The sequence below is a fragment of the Notolabrus celidotus genome, chromosome 4 (assembly GCF_009762535.1).
Source record: "Notolabrus celidotus isolate fNotCel1 chromosome 4, fNotCel1.pri, whole genome shotgun sequence".
In the NCBI taxonomy this organism is placed as follows: Eukaryota; Metazoa; Chordata; class Actinopteri; order Labriformes; family Labridae; genus Notolabrus; species Notolabrus celidotus.
Window position 1 is genome coordinate 34,719,318 of NC_048275.1, and position 20,446 is coordinate 34,739,763.

A 20,446-nucleotide genomic window follows, 5' to 3' on the forward strand; every position below is an offset into this window, starting at 1 on the left:
AGATTACACACCACAGCAGCAGAGGCTGTAATAACAGCTATGAAACATCCTCCAGACATGATGTGTTGACACTTAAAGAGTGACACTTTGTGAATCAAGGAGCTGACCTGTATCAGAGCCCGCCTGCACAATGCACAACAACACTGGAGTGCAGTTTAGCAGCACACCTCATCATGGGTCATCACCTGAGATCAAACCTACCGATCCAGGAGGACGTGCCAAAAATGAAGAGAAGAGAAAGCAATGATCTGTTATGATTGAGAAACACAGAGCAACCTGAACCTCCTACAAGAGACAGGTGAGGGTTAAAGACCAGACAAACTCAAGGAAACAAGCGAATTGATTGAAGACCAACCAAACTCAAACACCACTCAGACAGAGGATGATTCTTTTATGAGACGCAACCGTCACAATCTCTCCAGACCAGCCACAGGAGCTCAGAGGACTGATGCTTCTGAATAACCACAGCACACACAGGACAGCCATCACCTGAGTTCTGATGCCATCATTCTGCTTCTAGAAGTTCAACAGATAAAAGACAAGATTAAAGAACCATATAGTTCAGATATTTAGTCATGAATTTGAGTTAAGAAATTATATTCCTAAAGGTGGAATATGTTAAGAATGATGTTATGAAAAGAGCACATCATGATCTGCCCCTGTAATTTTTTGGTTCTTGCAGACTGAGCATGCACTGAACAACCCTGCAAGTTACTATGATGTCTTTGTTGAAGAACCCACAAAACAAACATCAGGGACACATTGAGATCTGATCCCTCAGAACTGCAGTTTGGGATGACGTTTTGGTTTACAGACACCTGACCTGGGTCACGCTGAAGCACTGCCAACTCTCTACATATAACAGAAATGATCATGCTGAGCAAGAGACAACTCACCTCTTATGAAGCTGCATCATGTGAAGATCTGAATTTTTCATCAATTTTCCATGTCACTCTGTGAAGACTTGGTTCATGCAGGGTGTACATGAAATATAAAAAGTGCCCTAATGAAAATTAGTGCTCAGTGAGGCAGCACATGTTTTCAAGATTTGTGCAAATTATTACTTGTAGCATGAGTTCTGTGCACTGTTTATGAATGAGGTTTTTGCTGACTTCACTGTTGGGATAAATATCAGACTGATTGAATTCAGATTTTCAGATATGCTTCATTGACATTCTCAGCTCATACCTGAAATTGATCAGTGGATACACTAGAGATTTTGATATTTTGATATCTTTTTAAATTGAAATAAATTATTTAGCAACAGAAGAAATAAACATGTTGTAGCCCGCTAACCACAGAGCGTCAGTCACAGTGATAATTCATAGAAGTGATACATGTGGGTTTTTTTTGTTTTTTTTTACCAAATTATTTTTTGGTAAAGTAAACAAAACATTTTCCATTGTGTTTGGTGTGTAAAGTTGTTCTCATTTCATAAGTTAGGTTGGCAAAACTTGAAATTATGGGTTTAAGGCTCTGCTAAATCATTTGAGTATATTTCAGGCAAAGAACGGGGTCTCCAACTCAAATCTACAGGGGTCTTCCACACCTTCAGTTTCCACATGTGGCGCCATCTCTCCTGTCCTGTGTGGATGTTATCGCCCTAAAGGTGAGTACTTTGTTTGAGTATTGTATTGAAACTCTAGCTTTACAGTTGGTCAGTTGATGGTGAGTTGATTACCAGTTAATGTAACTTTAATTTATTTAGTTAGTTTAATACGGCATGGTCATTACCAATAGTTAGCAGCCTTGAACATTAGCTAGCTACCTTGCAGGTGTGAAAACGGTGCAGCAACGTGCAGTAACAAAGGGACATTTTCTGAACAAACAATAATAAGTTGGCACATCTTTCACTTCTTAGTATGTAGAACTCAAAACTTTAAGTTACACTACATATGAATGATAAGTTATCTCAACAAAAACTACTCAGTTGGCTCAAATCTTAGATTTCTAGTTAGCCTCAAAACTCAAAAATCTAGTGCAGACAGTTGCCTTTTCGTTTTAACAGTGCCGTCAAGTCTACAGTGAGTCCAAAATGCTGCTGCTCTTCTTTTAACTGGTACTCTTAATCGAGAGCACATTACCCCCATCCTCACCTCCCTCCACTGATCCCCATGTCCATTGTAGGATTCATTTTAAGATTTTATTGTTTGTTTTTAAATCTTTAAATGGAGTAGCTCCACAAAACACCTCTGGCCTCCTGCAGGTCTACACCCCTTCAAGGTCTTTTAGGTCCGCTAACCGACTTCACCAACTTTTTAATCACGTCTTAAAACTTATTTTTACTCCTCAAAACATGAGAGATGTCGTCTCTGTCTCCATTTGTTCTTTCAATTTATTGTACTTCATTTTTAACTGGGTTTTTATGAGTCTTTAAGACATTTTTAACAGTGTTTTATGTTCAGTGTGTTTCAAGTTATTTCAGTTCACTGTGCAGCACATTGGTAGACTTTATTGTTTTTAAAATATGCTATATAAATACAGTTGATTGGATTGGATGAAATTAAGGACAGAATAAATTCATATTTTTTTATTTGTAATTTTATGACACTGTAACACGGCTGATCCTCCTAACCTCCCTCTATCAATACAAACCAGTCAGTGTGAAATAACTAACCACATCTGAGACGATTTAAAAACAACATTTTATACATTTGTTATGATGAATGTGTAAGGTGTGACAAATTGTGATCATCTGCATTTTTCAATGTAAACCAGTAGGGGGAGTCCTCCCATCACAAAAACCCTGCTGGGTTGATGAATTAATAAAGTCTTCCTCATTATTTATAGCTGCTTTTGATGTTCACTGAAATATTAAATTAAAATGAAGCAGATTGAATGTTTGATTTGATGAAAATTGGACACACAGGAGGAGGAAAAATGAGACAAAAAACAGGAGGAGGAAAAGAAAAATGACGAGTGGAGAAGAAGGAAGAGGAGGAAGATGTTTCTTTTCACTCTGTGAGACACGGAGGAGGTTTGTGGAGGATCATATTCTCTCCGGCTCAGACTAAGAGCTGCTTGAATCATCGACTCTGATCCTCCTCCTCTCAGACAGGAGGAGGAGGAGGAGGGGGATGTGCTGCTGCTGCTTTTCAGTCTCAGATTCAGCGACAAGAAGCAGCGCAGAAGTCAAAGAGAACACATATATGTGCTTCAGGACAGATGAGACATAGTGGACCCTGAGATCTGGTGAGTTTTCATTGTGTTATTGTTTCTTATGCAACATTAACTTTAAGAGTTTCAGAGAATTTACAAAATGTGGTGTAGAAAATGATTTCAAATCAAAGTGTGAGAGAAATTATTCACATTTGATGCTGACGCATTTTTTTCTTCTCTTTAAGCTCTGAACGATGTTGGAAGGAGATGACTTCTTCATAAGAAAGTAAAATATCAGCTGCTTTTATCTGCAACAGAAATTTAGTCTGGGTAGGTTTATCAATAAGACAGCAAGAGTCGATTGGCAGGAGCTGGTTTTAGACATCACAGGACAATGTCTTAAAGAAGCTTCAGGTTTTTACAAACAGGATGGAGCCTGAGAGGATTTCTGAACAAAAACAAAATGAAGTTTGGAAGCAATTTTAACTTTTTAACACACAGATGACAAAGTGTGGACCCAGGCTGTACATTTGAAAAGTAAGGAAGATGAAGTTCGGGGGCAGTTTTTGCACCCTGAACGTCGGCGGCCGTAAGTTTTCCTTCTCAGCAGAGCTGATGAAGCGCCTCCCTCTGAGCAGATTGAGTCGACTGCATCGCTGTGTGTCTGAGAGCGAGCTGCTGGAGCTCTGTGACGACTATGACCGGGACAGGAATGAGTTTTTCTTCGACCGGCACTCGGAGGCCTTCAGCTTCATAATGCTGTACGTGCAGCACGGGAAGCTCCGCTTCATGCCACACATGTGTGAGCTGTCCTTCTACAATGAGATGCTGTACTGGGGCCTGGAGAGTGGTGACCTGCAGCCCTGCTGCCAGCGACGCCTTGATGACCGCCTCTCGGACTGCTTTGTGCACTTCTTTCCAGAGGAGGAGCCACGGTGCCACGAGGAGCCCCAACACCCCTGGCTGGAGAGGATGAGGAGGATCTTCGAGGAGCCCACGTCTTCGCTGTTGGCACAGATCCTCGCCTCAGTGTCAATGCTGTTTGTGATCATCTCCATGGTGATGTTGTGTGCGAGCACTTTGCCAGACTGGAAAACTACAGAGACTCTGGACCAGCACAGGTAGGACCCACCTGAGCTTACCTGGGGAAAAACACTGTACAAGCGTCCAAACATCCATAAGTTTACACAAACACACGAGACAAACAAACATACCACAGGCAGTGAAAAGGCAACCAGATCAACAGATAAACAAAACAATCACAAGGCCCAACATCTGACAACAACACACCAAGTTAATATAAATCCCTGGATGGTGCAGGGACAATCTAAACTGGATAGAGTCGCTTTCATCTCTCATCTAGATAGCTGGTTACTGAGCCTTCTTCTTCTGCTGCTGCTTCTTTGGGAGGCAACCATGGTGAAAAACTACTACCCCCCAAACCTATTATTTACACAGAATAACCGTTTGCTTATTTTCAGCAATATTTTAATTCTTCATTTTTTAAAAGATGGTCATTGGACGCTGTTGGCCTTGTGGTTTAGGTCTTATGTGCGGAGGCCGTAGCCCACGCTGCAACAGTAATGGGTTCGACTCCCAGCCTTGACTGTTTGCCGCATGTCTTCCCCTCCTCTCTCTACTCCACATATTTCCTGTTTCTCTTCAGCTGTCATATCTGATGATGGTGAAAACGCCCTAAAATACAACTTACAAAAATAGAAAAGAAGGTTATCATCATGTACTAGTATATTGAGACAGCTCCTTACCGATGAGTAAACAAATCTCTGGATTCCATTAAAGGAATTAATGCCTTTTAAAGATATTCCTGGTTTGGTTTAACGGTGCTGGAGAGTAAAGTCTGACATGTAGGTGTTCAGCTGGGTTCACATCTCATGTCTTTGAAGGCCACAGTGTCTGAGTCACATCCTTATCCCAACATTCAGAGCTCTCCTGACATATGGATGGGTCCATTGTCATCCTGAGGAGGTGCCTCACATAAAGAAAGACCTGTTTTATCATCACCTTGAACTACTTTGTTTTTATCTGCAGAAACCTCTCGATCTGAGAGAGCTCAAAATGTTCTCCATAGCTTAACATATCTCCACACTGTAGAGGTCGTACATCCAGGTTTTATATTTTCATCTGCCTGTGTGCGTTTGTCTGTGTGTGTGTGTGTGTGTGTGTGTGTGTGTGTGTGTGTGTGTGTGTGCGTGTGCGTGCGTGTGTGTGTGTGTGTGTGTGTGTGTGTGTGTGTGTGTGCGTGTGTGTGTGTGTGTGTGTGTGTGTGTGTGTGTGTGTGTGTGTGTGTGTGTGCGTGTGTGTGTGTGTGTGTGTGTGTGTTTGTGTGTGTTTACATGGCATTGACATACATTTCTATCGCTCATCCTTCAAACACTTTAAGACTCATTGAAACCTGCAGAGTTTGCACGGCTATCATCACAATGCGCTGAAAAGGTTTGTTCTGAGTTTCTGTCACAATTGACAGGAGATTGAAAAACAAACCTTTCATCCTTTGTTAGAAGTGTTCGGTTTATAATCAAGAGACTGAAGTCTTTCTTTTATACCTTCGAGTCCTTGAACAGTTTCAAAACACAAGATGGAAAGGATGTCAAATGAAACAAAGAGATAACTGAACTGAACCAGACTAAACTGGATGAGTAGGACTGAAACTGAACTGCACTGAAATTGTCCAAAATGAATTCAGCTGAATTAGACTGAACCAAAGAAAACCGGACTGAACTTGACTGGCCTCAACTTAATAGAATGAACTGAACAGAATTAGACTGCAACAGAAGTAGACTGCAATAAGCTGAACACAAACTAATGCAAAATACAATCCTTGTGTGTCTCCTCATGGAGGTCATCTAGCAATGATTTACCTTTATGTACAAAAAAAACACCAGCTGCATGCAGGCTCAGCAAGCAGTCTGCTCTGTCGTGTTTTTAATGATACGATGGAGCAGGTGTTCCTAAAGTGTGGGTAGGGACCCCCTGGGGGGTTGTGGGAAACAAATGGGGGGTCATGAGATGTCTTCCAGAATGTTTTTTATTAAAGTTATCTAAAAATAGTTCATTTTACCCATCATAGTAAAACATATCGACAAAAACATTAGCTAAACTTGACATAAAACCTTAAATAGAAAATGTAATGAGTTTTCTGTCTTTCTTCTTGCCAGATGACTCCTAAGTTTAGGGTTAGTGAACAGTTCATTATCAAAAGCATCAGTATAAGTAGGTTAATTCATAACAGCACAGGAAACACAGACACATGCTCATATAGGTAGACTAATTTTCTACAGACCAGCTAAATGAAGACACATTAAATCACTTTGAGAGACAGTGGGGGTCGCGAGTCTTTGGCACCTATATTTTGGGGTCACGGGCTGAAAAGTTTGGGAACCCCTGGTCTAGAGGCCTGAACCATCCTTCATACCAGAGACTTCATTGGCGTCAGATGATACATGATTGGTTTCTGAACCAGCAGGACTTGACTCAACAAAGGTGAACTGAGCAGAACTGGAGCGTGCTGTCAGGCAGAAATTAAGCTTAAAAATTTTGAGGTTGTTTCTGACTGTGATCCCTTTATTCAGCTTGACCCAGTTCCTCTTTCATTTTTCCATGCTCTTACTTATATGTCCATGCCATTGCCTCTGTCTCATCTCTCTTTCTTCTCTCTGATTGGCTGTTCCCCCTGCAGGATCATTGAGGCGGTGTGTATCGGCTGGTTCACAGCTGAGTGTATCATCCGTTTCCTCATCTCTCGAGATAAGTGTGAGTTTGTCCGTCGTCCTCTGAACATCATCGACCTGCTGGCCATCACCCCGTACTACGTCTCTGTGACCGTGACCAACCTCACGGGGGAGAACTCTCAGCTGCAGCGGGCCGGGGTCACTCTGCGTGTCCTGCGCATTATGCGGATCTTCTGGGTGATAAAGCTCGCACGTCACTTCCTGGGTCTGCAGACACTCGGTCTGACGCTGCGGCGCTGCTACCGGGAGATGATGATGCTGCTGATATTCATCTTTGTGGCCATGGCGATCTTCAGTGCACTGGCACAGCTGCTGGAGCACGGCCTGGATCTGGAGACTGGAAACCAGGACTATGCCAGCATCCCTGCGGCCTGCTGGTGGGTGATCATCTCCATGACGACTGTGGGTTATGGGGACATGTATCCGGTGACGGTTGCAGGTCGCGTGCTGGGTGGCATTTGCGTGGTGAGTGGCATCGTGCTGCTGGCACTGCCCATCACTTTCATCTACCACAGCTTTATCCAGTGCTACCATGAGCTCAAGGTGCGCTCCGCCCGCTGCACCCACAGCCTGTCTGCAGAGTTCCTCAACTAGCAGCTGAGGAGGTGGATGCACCGACCACTGAGGTGGAGGAGCAGCATAGAGTTTATTCCACTTAATGATTGGGTGGAGAGGTAAGACGGACGTCAACCACTGACTGCTGACAAGGAGGAGGGACGTGGAGTTTATTTAGTCACTGGATTTTGTTGCATCCTAAAGACATCAATGTTTCATAATCAAAGGTCCAGTGAACATTTGTGTTTTGACACCTGAAGAGCTCTTTCACCTTTTTTATCTTTATAGTCTGAGTTGGTTTTTGGCAGTAAATAGATTTTTGTATTTCTTTATCGACAACAATCGTAAGCGTCTCAGTTCTAGTTTCTCTGAAGTACCTGTGCTGTTATCTGACGAGAATTATTAGAAGAAAATGTTGTGCACATTTCATTAAAAGAGTTTCAGTTCACAAAAGAAAAAAAACGGTATAAATAGTAGACGTAGACACCTTGATGTCAGCCATTGGTTTCTCCACTGTGGAGCTGTTCTCTGGAGCCAGATGTGACCATGTTCTGGGCTGAGGATGTTACCGGAGAGGGGCAAGTTATTGTAGCTCAGCAGCCAACACCCTTTAGCTGGTGAAGGAGCTAGTTTACTCTTGTGTTCTCCACAAAGTTGGATTGTATTAGTGGTCATTTGTTTGTTTATCAGACTGAATAACTTAAGAGAGTTTGTGGAGCGCAACAGACTTGCTGCTGGCTCGCCAAACTCTCTGGTGAGTAAGCGGCGGGTGACTTACACACCACATAACTCAAAACAACCAATCCTCTTCGTGCTATAATCATAATCTCACCAGGGTAAAGCCAACAATTGTACTGTAAGATACAAAATTACACTTTCACTCTCTGGAAAAGCACTTGAGTACAGATTTCTTGGGCAGAGAGTTTGTGCCATAAGCTGCACAGAAAGCCAAAACGTTGGTCCAAACTTTAGATGAAAAATTCAACAGAGAGCAGAGTTGTATAAAGACTCTTCCCTTGAACACTGGTAATGAATGCAGTAAATAGTTGGAACTGCAGTTTATGCACATTGACTTCACGTCTCAGCATTGTTGCTGTCATTTGCTGAGAATGTGTTAAACCAAGGGATGAAAAATGCATCGTCCATGTTTGTTGAGTCGTCTGCAGATAACCCAAAGATGAGGAATTCAATTTATTCCAAGTAAAGAAGCTGAACACTGTGAGTACAGGAGTCTCTCCAGTCAGAATGACAACCACCTGTCCTGACAGAGATGCTGTCACATCAGAGCTTCATTTTGTGTCTGAGTTTGGTCTTTGTGGACAAGTTGAGCATCACAAACTGAATCATAAAACACTGAGATTTAAACTGGATTCCTAGCACTGAGATAATTCATGTAAAATTTGACTTTGGTCTCACAGTTAACAGTCCTGTACAAGGGGCATAAAGGGTCTGCAGGTGTTAAACGACCTGAGCCATTTTAAAAATAAGAAAATACAGACGGCTTTGTCCTATCTCGTCCAGAGCCTTCGTGTGGGGACCTGTCCCGTTCACTATCTATCTGTACTGCTTGGTAAATGTAGCTGGAGGCAAGATCCATCTCAGTCCTTTAGATGGTGACTGGGCGGGTTGGGTCTCTTCCAGAGGCAGAGTGAAAGCTTTCCCTTCTTCAGTTCAAATTCAGGAGTCATCCACATATCTTAAAGGCTGGTTTATACTTCTCAGACGTGAGCACTACATACTTGTGCGTCGATGTGTCCGTGTCACGCAGTAATACTCCCCGAAATGCATGAGGGCAGTGTGGTCTCTCCGAATTTCCTGCCCCGCTATGTTTTCGGTTTACTTCTCCACAGCGAGTTCTGTACATATCAGGATGATTTAGAGCTGATACATGTTGCTGTTTATCATACAGACATGATCACAGGGAGAGGAGACGTCGGAGGAGATTAACTACATGGCTGATGTGCGGGGAACCTGCAAGTAAATAGTGCTGTAAATGCAGGAAACACAATGATGCAGAGCGGACCAATCACAGGGTTTGAGGTCCATGTTGATTCAATGCGTCGTAACATTTTGGAGGAGGTGCGCGTCGGCTGCGTAGGCCTCTGCGTAGATAAGGGGGCTACGCAGACCTACGGCGTAGGATATGACGTCAATTTGACACATAAAGAAAAAATCCGGCTTGACAAGAGGCTCCTGAAAGAAGATCGAGCTCTGCTCTCTACTTCAACATGGAGACACTTTAGCACAGTCTGTATCTGCCCTCTTTGTAATGATGTTTTGGTAAATGTCCCAGCATGGCAGAGGTCTGGTGTGATAGTGTCTCTGTTTCATAGAAGATGTTTCTTAATGTTTTTAACTGCCTCTTTAGCAAGGATGCATGAAACAGAAAGAAGCAACGCTGTTGGAAACTTTGGTTTCATTGGGATAACTTCTGAGAGAGTTTTTTTATATGATGAATTGTTTTAACCATGAGAGCTTGGATGTAACAGGTGGTTTTGAACTCACGAGCAGCACACTTGAGCACAGGAACTACAGGGGAGTCCTCTCAGGCATATTCCTGCAGAGTGTTTTTGGGGGTTTTGGTCTCAGTAGATGTGTGTCTAACATGAGTCTGGTCCTGCTGGAGGTTTCTGCCTGTTAAAGGAAGTTTGTCCTTGCCACTGTAACTTGCTAAATGCTGCAAAGTGCTCTGCTCATGGTGGATTAAGATGAGATCAGACTGAGTCCCGTCTGTAAGATGAAACTGGATCTTATCCTGTCTTGATGTTGGCTCTTTGTTAATAATAGAACATAGAGTACGGTCTAGACCTGCTCTGTTTGGAAAGAGTCTGAGGAGAACATTTGTTGGGATTTGGCGTTTTTGAATAAAGATGGATTGATTGAGGTCTGTCCAGCTGTAACATTAGAGCTCTGATTCACTTTTTAAGGCCAAATTTCACTTTTTCTGAAGACCTTCCTCTGACAACGTGAAACATGGTTATGCCAACTCCATTAAAAACAACAAATCAAACATGTGTAGTGTAAGGAAAACAAGACATGTATCAGTGAGCACATCTGGCAGCCAGCTGTTGTGGTTATATTTTACAGGTTTGAGTTTACAGTCGATTAGATCCTGGGAAGATTTCTCTGCTGGCTTCTGTTCAGTAGCTTTAAAGGATAAACACTGTTTGTCACAACACAAGTACGTGCTGGTAATGTGCTTTCTTTCTTTGTAAAAAGATGATTTCACTGCAGTGTGACATTACAGGAGTGTTTTTATATAATTTCCAGTCGTCACAGACTTGTCACCAGGGGACAAGGGTACCAGGTCAGAGACTTTACTCTGATCAATCAAACCCTCAGCCGAAGTCCTTCCTGCTCCTCAGAGGACCTCACTGCTTCATGTTTAGCCCTTTGAGTCTCCTCTGGTCTCTCTGGACCCTCAGGGGTTAAACCCAGCATGTCCACTTACAGTCTGTGCTGGAACTGGATCCCTTCCCATCAGCTGAACACCCTTTGTGGTTTCCAAGGCAACAGCAGACTCAAAGACAGGAAGTGAAAGTGTGGAAACATTTGGTTTTGAATGTCAGGAAGCTGAAGTGTGACTTCTCTCGCTAAAAACTCTTCTTCTATTTATTCTTCTTCTGTGATGTGAAATACTGCAGGGTTCATAGAGAAGCACAACTAACCCAACTCTACTCTTTCTTTCTTTCTTTCTTTCTTTCTTTTTTATCATGTTTTTCACATTCTTTTCTCTCTCTTTTTCTGTCAGTCTTTCTTTCTGTTTTTTGTTTTTATTTATTTGTATCTTTCTTTTGTTCTCTTGTTTCTTTCCTCTTTTTCTCTCTTTCTCTCCATCTTTCATTTTCTTTTCTTTTTTCTGTTTTTTCTTTCCATTTTTCTTTCTTTTTTCTTTTTCTCATTCAGTCATTTTTCCTTGTTTCATTCTGTCTTTTTTCTCTTTCTCTCTTTTTTATTTCATTCTCTCGTTCAGTCTTTCTTTATTTTTTTCATCCATTCTTTCATTCAGTCTTTTTTCCCTTTTTCAGTCTTTTTCATCTGTTCCTTTCTTTTTCCTCTCTGTCTTTCTTTATTTTTTTCATTCAATCTTTTTCCTCTCTTTTTGTGTTTCTTTCTTTTTTTCTTGCAGCCCTTTTCTTTCTTTCTTTCTTTCTTTCTTTCTTTCTTTCTTTCTTTCTTTCTTTCTTTCTTTCTTTCTTTCTGTCTTTCTTTCTTTCTTTCTTTCTTTCTTTCTTTCTTTCTTTCTTTCTGTCTGTCTTTCTTTCTTTTATTTTATTTTCTTGCAGTTGTTCCCCATGAATTTCAGGACTTCTTTTCTTCTTGATTTCTTTAATAAGCTTGAGAGTTTTTCATTTAAGGATCTTTATTTTCGTTTAACATTTTTGAAACGATTAAATAACACATGGTTCATTTGATAGCAGTTATTGGAAAAGAGTGAATACACCCATCATTCAGCTGAATTAATAAAACAAATACTTTCTTTGACTACACATCAAACCCAGCCCTCTCTCCCTGTGCCCTCCCTTTAGAGATCTCTTGCACCTTCTTAAAAATTGAGACTTCTCAAAGTTCTTCTAACCTTCACACACATATTAACTCACTAATGATGCTGGATGTTACACAGTGCACCCATCAGTGCTCACTAATCTCATCCACACAGAACAGGCTGTGCCATGGGGCACTCTGTGGTTCAGTGATCAAGGACACTTCAGCATGTGGACTGCAGGAGCTGGGCACTGAACCTCCAACCTTCCAACTGGGAGTTCCCCAACACTGAGCCACAGCTGCCCCACTTCAGGATAGTTACAGTACAGTTGTAGATACAGATACAGTGAGCCCACAGGTCAATACATACCCTGGTGTTTGGTCACGCTTTTCAGTTTGGTCCAGTTCTGACAGCCTGAGCCGTTTGAATGTTGTTGTTTTTTCGGGCATTACAATCGGACGTGTTTTAGAAACATTTTACAGGAACAACAAGAGGAGAAAAAAAAGATATGTTTTTAAAACTGCAGAACTATTTCTTTATTTTACTTTAAAGCAAAAAAACAACAATTTATATGCATTCCTGATGTATTGTACAATATGAAATAAACTAATAAACATCTATAATCAAAATATCTGTGGTTAATTTTTCATGTTCACTGCAGCCGTCAACTCTTCTACCAAATGAGTGCTTATATGATTGCATACATTTCCCACTTTAACATGTAGACAACTGTCACAGTGAGGTAACCCTCTGTTAGTTTTAATTACCTTTAATTACCTTTGCTATGTGTTTCATAGAGGTCATGAATTAACTCTGTGCAGAATAATGTGTGTGTGGGGTACTTTGTAACATTGATTGATTTCATAAAGTGAGGAAAGCCCACATCACCTCCCAATGAAAACAAGCTGTAATCCTTGGTAATGAACGCCCACACTGCTCCACATTTATCTTCATTTTTTAAATCTTTCTGAAGCAGCGGGGTATGTGTGATGTAAGACATCATCGAGGGACTGTTGCTCTATAGATGACGGTGTTACCTGCTCAGCTATCCTGCTCCAGGCAGTGATATCGCTGCATGAAGGCGCTGCAGATGTGCAATCATGTTGAAAGTGTTTTCATTTGAGTAGGCGACACGTGTAGAACAGTGTTTGCAGACTGCAGACTTTTAATTTTATTTCATTTGGCTGTTTATTACACAACAGATCTGAAAGTCGGCAGTGCTTCCAAGTTTTAAATGTTTTCAGACATGTGACCAGCGCCGAAGCTTTGAGGGCAGAAAGCGTAGTAAAATGACCCCTGCATTCAACACTTCACGGCTCTGCAGCACCAGTCTGATAATTGTCCATCTCTTCAAAATGAGGCGTCTCTTGGAAATACTGAGAGATCGCCTAGATGGCACTTAAATTCAAGCTTATTAAAAGACAAAGAGTTTAAATTATTACTTCAGGAACAGATTACATTATTTAAAGAGACTAACATTTCTTCTGCTCCATCCCCAGGGACAGCTTGGGAAACATTAAAGGCCTTCCTTAGGGGATTCATAATTCTGTATGCCTCCTACAAAAAGAAAGAAAAGGCTGCAAAACTTGTTAAACTCGAGAAAGAAGTCAGCATAGCCGAAAATATTTTCATGCTTAATATGTCTGAAGAGAACCCGTGTAAACTGCCTCAACTGAAGTATAAATATAACACATTATTGTCTCAGAAAGTTGAATTTTCATTGTTCAGGGCTCGTCAACGCTATTTTGAGGAGGGTGACAAGGCAGGCCGTATGCTTGCAAACTATATCAAACAGCAAGAAGCACACAGTGCTATCCCAGCTGTTCAAGATCAACAGGGGGTGTATTACATAGAAACAATAGAGATATAAATAATGTCTTCAGAGTTCTATGAGAATCTTTACAGATCAGAGTCAGAGGCAGAAAGGGAAGATATCGAGAAAATTCTTCAAAATCTAGATCTCCCTACTTTGTCATCAGATCAGAAATCCGTCCTTGATGCTGAAATAACAACTACAGAAATTTTGGAAGGTATAAAATCTCTACCTGTAGGCAAGGCCCCTGGCCCCGATGGCTTTACAGCTGAGTTTTATAAGCACCTTGACTGTGAACTTGCCCCATTAATGCTTGAAATGTACACTGACTCTTTAAAAAGAGGCGTCTTTCCACCAACACTCTCTCAAGCTGTAATTACCCTTACCTTAAAGAAGGACAAACCCTACAGATTGTCGCAGTTACAGACCTATCTCACTGACTAACTATGACAGCCGTATTTTTTCAAGGAGTCTTGCCAACAGATTCAATAAGGTTTTGTCCTCTCTGCTACACCCTGATCAGGTGGGGTTTATACGGAATCGTCATTCCCCAGATAACATTCAACGCTTCATAGATATTATGTGGAATGTCAGAAACGAGGTTGCTCCCACTGCGGCCCAGTCATTAGATGCTGAGAAGGCATTTGACAGGATTGAGTGGGAATACTTGTTTTTGGTTTTTAAGTGATATGGGTTTGGAAAGATATTTCTTGATTGGCTCCAATTAGTCTATAGAGAGCCTATGGCAGCTGTCGTAACTAATAGACTTATTTCCACTTATTTCAAGCTCTATAGAGGTCTCCCTCGTCAGGGAGACCCTGCTTCCCCAGCTACGTATCTTTGCTCTTGCCCTGGAACTATTAGCGGCTGCCCTCTGTCAGGATCCTAATTTTTCAGGTATTAGCATTGGGCCTACATCACATACGGTGATGCTCTATGCAGATTACATTCTGACCTTTGTAAGTAAGCCAGAGACATTGATCCCTGCATTATGTACTATTAACTCTTTCTCGATATTTTCCGGTTATAAAATAAATTGGAGTAAATGTGAGGCTCTGGCCTTGACAGCCAGCTGTCATAAAACACTGTTTCAATCCCCAAACTTTAGATGGCCAGACCAGGGCATTAGGTACCTGGGAATCCTCCTTCCACCAAACCTGTCAGACATTTTAAAAGATGGTACAGAAAGATGGTTACCTCTGCACTTATCACTATGGGCAAATGCTAATGTATTGAAGATGAATGTGGCCCCCAAGTTTAGTTACATATTGCAGTCACTACCGTTGATGGTCCCACAGAAATATTTTAATATGTTTAATCAGCTTTGCAGCCTCTTTCTCTGGAATGGTAAAAGAGTCAGAATGCGCCTGAAAAACTTCAAAATCAGGTAGATCGATGAGGTCTAGGGGTACCCAACCTCCTTTTATACCATTATGCCTTTTGCTTACGGCATTTGATGCACTGGTTTCTTCCTCCCGAACGGGCACCCCCATGGTTCATTGTAGAAGCCCATGCTTGTCCCACACTTCCTTTGTCTTCCTATTTATCTGCCTCTCTTCCTCCAAATGCTCAATCTCATCCTGTACTGTCATGCCTGAAGGGAGTTTGGATAAAAACGGCAAAGATTCTTAATTTTGACCCCTTCCTGAACATGAATTCTACAATCCGTGCCTACGTATAGGCAAGACTTTACTTCATTGGAGTGAATGGGTGAAGAGAGGCATCGTAGTGCTTCATGATCTATATATAGGACAGGAAATGAAGTCATTCAATAACTCACAGGCAGAATTTGGGCTGCCCAAACAACAGAATTGGCGGTACATACAAATCCATAGCTTAATTAAATCAATCTTTAAATCATCAAAAGCCCCTCAAAATTCACAAACAGCCTCTTTAATCATCTCAACTTATGGCAGGGGTCATGAAGTTTTAATTTATTATTCTGTATTGTTGGAGAAATGTAGCACAACTGGTGCCTTGAAAACTGCATGGGAAAAAGATCTTTCAACTACATTCACAGATTCAGAGTGAATTAATGTCTTACGCAATTTAAAATATTTGTCACGAAACATTCGTACCAGGTTACTTCAAGTCAAGATAATCAATAGAATATACTGGACACCATCTAGATTATTTAGGGCTGAGCTCAAAGGGGACCCCATGTGCTGTGCCCTGACCATGGTTCACTCGCTCATGTCCTAAGTACAGGACTTCTGCAGAGCAGTGCATGAATTAATTCAGAGAATCTTTGGACAGGCAGTCCCTTTCTGCATCAGATTATTTGTTCAAGGGGACCCATCAACTTTGAAAGATAGAGTTTCGTTTACCTATACAGAATGGGTCTATAGGGTATAGTATGATATGTCTCTCTCATTAGACGATGCTCACTGCTTTTTTTTTGCTGTAAATAATCCGTCAAATTTATGTTTTTTTGTTGTTTGTCTGTTCTGCTTTGTCTTTTGTTTTATTCTATTTGTATTTTTGTATTTTTGTGTTTTTTTTATTTTAGTGTATTGTCATTATTTGTGTCTTTATTTGAATGTTTGTAAACATGAATACATTTCAAATCATAAAAAAAAAAAAAAAAATGAGGCGTCTTTATATCACTTGACAACCAAAGATACTAAAAAAATCTCTGCGTTTTGAGCATAGACTGTATAAAATATGTCCCGTAGTATCCGTGACGTCACCCATGTGTTTCTGAAGCGCTGTTTTGAAACCAAGTGTCAGCGGGAGACATATTGCTGCTGTCAAGCGATTGTGAGGTAAAGAGGCAGGGTTTGAGCCTCCTAGCCAACAGCTACAGTGTTCCCACCTGTCAATCAAGTCAGCTGTGTCTCTCATAATGGAAGACTCATAATCTCAATATCTTTGAAATTGCTGCGTTAGAAAAAAACTCACCCCCTGTACAGTGTGTGCTGATCAAGAAATGAGCTATCCAGCCACACAGTCGTTTTTTGAACGAGGCTGTAAACATGTTTATTTCTGCTGTAAGGATCGGCTTCTTTGAATTGGTGTGTGTGTGGTTTCTGGTACTTCTGGAGCCAGCCTCAAGCGGATCCTCGATGAACTGCAGTATAAAGCACCTCCGCATTGGGCTCATATTTTTAGACCGGAGGTTGCCGCTTGGTTTTGAGCCACAAATTATTTTTTTGTCAGCGGAGATGCTCCATACTTGAAACCTTTGCACAGCTAAGTCCTTGCCAGAACTCAACAACCCTGATGTTAACATATAACTTAACAAGAATCCATTCCCTTACACTGCCGCTAGGATGGAGGCCTAAAAAAAGCACAGAAAGCTCTATGTGTTTTTGATCAGCTGGGTCAGTAATGCTGCAGTTTTAAAGGTGGAGGGCAAGAAACTCTTCATAATGAAAGCAAAGGTGGATGATATCTTTCAAGCAGGCGTGTAAAACAGTCTCTTCCCCCCAAAGGTTCACGAGTCCTGACACTTAAATAAACCTTCCCCTCAACTTACCTAAAACAGCTTAATCACCACCAAACAGTGCCGTTATAATTAAGCTACAGTTAGCTGGTTCGCTAACAGTGTCAACAAGTTACAGCTGGAGTTGTTTCCATCCGTCCAAACAAACATGTCCAAACGAATGCTACGTTGACTTAACATACATTAATTGTAAAACTCAGTACTCAACTTACCATTAATGAACTGTTCACTCAAAGACGTGTGAACTCTTCATCCCTCAACACAGACAGCAGAGCGTCTCATAACATGAATCTATCGTTTCCTCCTCTCTTGATTTTCTTTCTCAGATGGGACTCTTTAGAAGTCCAGGCTTGTCTCCTCTACAGCTCAACAACAACTGTCAAGCATTTGTTTAATAAAGTTTTTTTAAACAGTTGCAGGAATCCTTATTCTAATCCTCATAAAGTGGGCGCTTAGATAATTGTGTGACGTCACATGAAATGAATAAATTGCCGCCTGTCCTCAACATGTTAAAGTAGTATGAGATCTGACATCAGGATTGTCAGCTTTCCCCAACTATCGCTAGTAGTGATTGGATTCTTATGCAGAGGAGTTTCCTCATCCCAGTGCGTGGACTCACAGGCTCACATAAACAGAGGCAATGCAGAGAGAAATACAATGCATGGAGGCTAGTTCTAGTGGATATTGTACCAAATGGTTTGCTCCTGTGGTGACATAACAACAGGAGAGATTTGCAAAGGACACGCCAACTGCTCTGTTGTTTGTTTTAAAAGCCAACACAAGATATGTTATCTGTCCAAGCACCAGACGATCAAAGAAAACAGAGATTGCTTTTTTCCCCCCACAAGAGTAATGTGCTGGTCTACCACATAAAGTTGCAAACAAGAACGTAGGAATAACACTCCAATCTAATAACACCAATCTGTTTTTTACACCACTTCATCCATCAGACTGCACCCTCCTCATTCACTGCATTCCGGTAGCCAATCAGTGCAGTGCATCATTGCCCACCCAGATCACTGCATAGATAATGAGGTTAGAAACTGAGAGGCTGCTGATCCTCTGCAGAGGCTGAATTTGTGATGTTCTCTTTTTTTTTTACAAATGAATTGAAACCATTGCTTAAAAAACAATAAGGACATGTTATAAACAGCTAAAATATAATATAATATGAGACCTTTATAAGATACAATCACTTCTTGTCAATTGATATACAGTAGAAGGATCAACTGAGTCGATACAAAGGCGCAATCATCGTTACAGAAACAATGTCCAACCAAACAGATGCTGATGGATCTTGCTGAACTGAAACAGAAATAAAAGTGCATTTACTTACCTCTTGACAGAAAATGCTGTTTTTATACTTTTATACTATTATGGCTAACAGAGAGCATATTACCTCAATTCAAATGCAAATGATGAATGTTTATCAGTATTTAGGGTTCATGAGAAAAAGTGTGAGATTCTGTGGTGAACCTCTGAAATTAAGAGAAGTTGTTCAAACCCTTACAGAGAGAGGGATGAGGCATCTGGACATTAGGGGGTTAATGTCAAGAGGGTCTGAGCTTTTCAGTGAACAAAGTACTTCACTTAATTCAAATAATAAGGCACAAATAAGACTATGCGTTTGTCTTCTGCTAATTGATCTTTATAGCAAGGGCAGGAAGTGTCTATGGAGAATGTTGTCTGTAGCCTTGCCTGAGTCAGATGTACACAGTTCACTGAGCTCATTTTAGGTCATGCAAGCTGGACCCAACACTAGAAGAGAATTCTTTTTCAAGACTGATCTTCTGAAGCCTTATAACATCTTGAAGTGAGTGAGGCATGATATCGCATGAAAAGTAAAAATTAGAAATTTACAATATGTGGGTAGTGAGAGAATATGATCAGCTGTGTTTTTTTTTAAGTGTGAAAGGAAGTGTTTGTGTCTTGATAAATGGTCTGATTTAGTTTTACATATTCATTTATTCCAAATAAACCATGAAATGCTGCTCTCTAGTCAAATTAAGAAAATATTTTTGATCAGGGTAGAGGCAAAAAGTTGTTAAAAAGGTCAAAAAGTTGCGTTTATAAAATGATAGAGCTAACATACGTTTTTTTTTTTCATTTTCAAGATAAACCACTAAAATCTAAACAAAAGGGATGGAAATGCAAGACGTGAGCTCAACCTAAAGATACTTAAAACATATGCTTCCAAGTCTAAACGGAATGCTCAGGGAGGTGCCTTGTGCAGCCTTGCGATACATACTCAAGTTCCTTTCTAAACTAAGTAATACCTAAAAATAGTCTATCTACCGTAAGCCTATTTACCCAGGACAGGTTATTGTCAAAGTGCAAGTATAGCAACTTGAGATGCAAACAGGGAGCTCCTGTTGAGGAGTAAATGCTATGACTGTTCCATGCACCAGTGCAGATAATATAGAAATGATCAACAGCCCAGCTCACCAGACTAAATTAACAACATCCAGAAATCAAGACAACACCATATCAAACTCAATCAATCAGACTTTATTTGTGAAGCACTTTTCATACAATGAAATTGTAACACAAAGAGCTCTACATAGAAATAATTAAAATAGAATAAACTAAAAATATTTTTAAAAATAAGAAGACCCCACCAACCCCCTGTCCCAGCCCCAGTCCTGACCCAAAACCCATCCCACAATCCATCTGTAATAATAATAATAATAATAATAATAATAATAATAATAATAATAATAATAATAAAAATAAAAATAATAATAACTGTTACTATTATTATTATTATTATTATTGTTATTATTGGCATTTTTATTAGCATAATTTATTCATCATTTTTATTATTATAAAATAAATAAATGAAATAAAAAATAAAAAACAATTTACTGAACAAACTGTGAAAACGGTGTCAAGACATCTTAGTGAGGAAACACTGGAGGAAAAATAAGATGTTAAAACTCATGACAGGAAATTAAGCTCAGTAAAATAAAAAAAAACATTACTAAGATAATAAAACACTTAAAAAGTAAACCAGTAAAAGAAACCAAAATGCTACACTAAATGTTAAAATGCTGAAGGGTAATCTGTAAAAATCAGATGATAGATGATAATATCTAATTAATAACTAAATAAAAAATGAAATAATCCACAAAAAATTAAAATAAATAAATAAATACAATTTTCCTGGAAAATAAAATATATATGTGTGTCTGTAATAATTTAGGGGCTGTGTTTACTTAAAAAAGTGACTTAAAATTTGAACTAGATAATAAATCAATAAAGTAAGATGAAATAAGACTCAGTTAAAAGCGAGACTATGT

General features: G+C 40.3%; 1 protein-coding gene across 2 annotated transcripts; it reads left to right on the top strand.

Annotated features, from left to right (window-relative positions):
* The first annotated feature begins 1,544 nt into the window (after positions 1 to 1,544).
* On the top strand, positions 1,545 to 12,509 carry LOC117811135 (potassium voltage-gated channel subfamily G member 3-like). Of its 2 annotated transcripts, XM_034681224.1 has the most exons (5): positions 1,590 to 1,609; positions 2,870 to 2,977; positions 3,055 to 3,192; positions 3,345 to 4,220; positions 6,797 to 12,509. In XM_034681224.1, the coding sequence occupies exons 4-5, from the start codon at positions 3,646 to 3,648 to the stop codon at positions 7,440 to 7,442; spliced, it is 1,221 nt and encodes a 406-aa protein (XP_034537115.1). In that variant the 5' UTR covers positions 1,590 to 1,609; positions 2,870 to 2,977; positions 3,055 to 3,192; positions 3,345 to 3,645; the 3' UTR covers positions 7,443 to 12,509. The 2 variants fall into 2 exon arrangements, with proteins under 2 accessions (XP_034537114.1, XP_034537115.1); XM_034681223.1 differs by having other exon boundaries at positions 1,545 to 1,609; positions 2,870 to 3,192.
* The last annotated feature ends 7,937 nt before the right edge of the window (positions 12,510 to 20,446 follow it).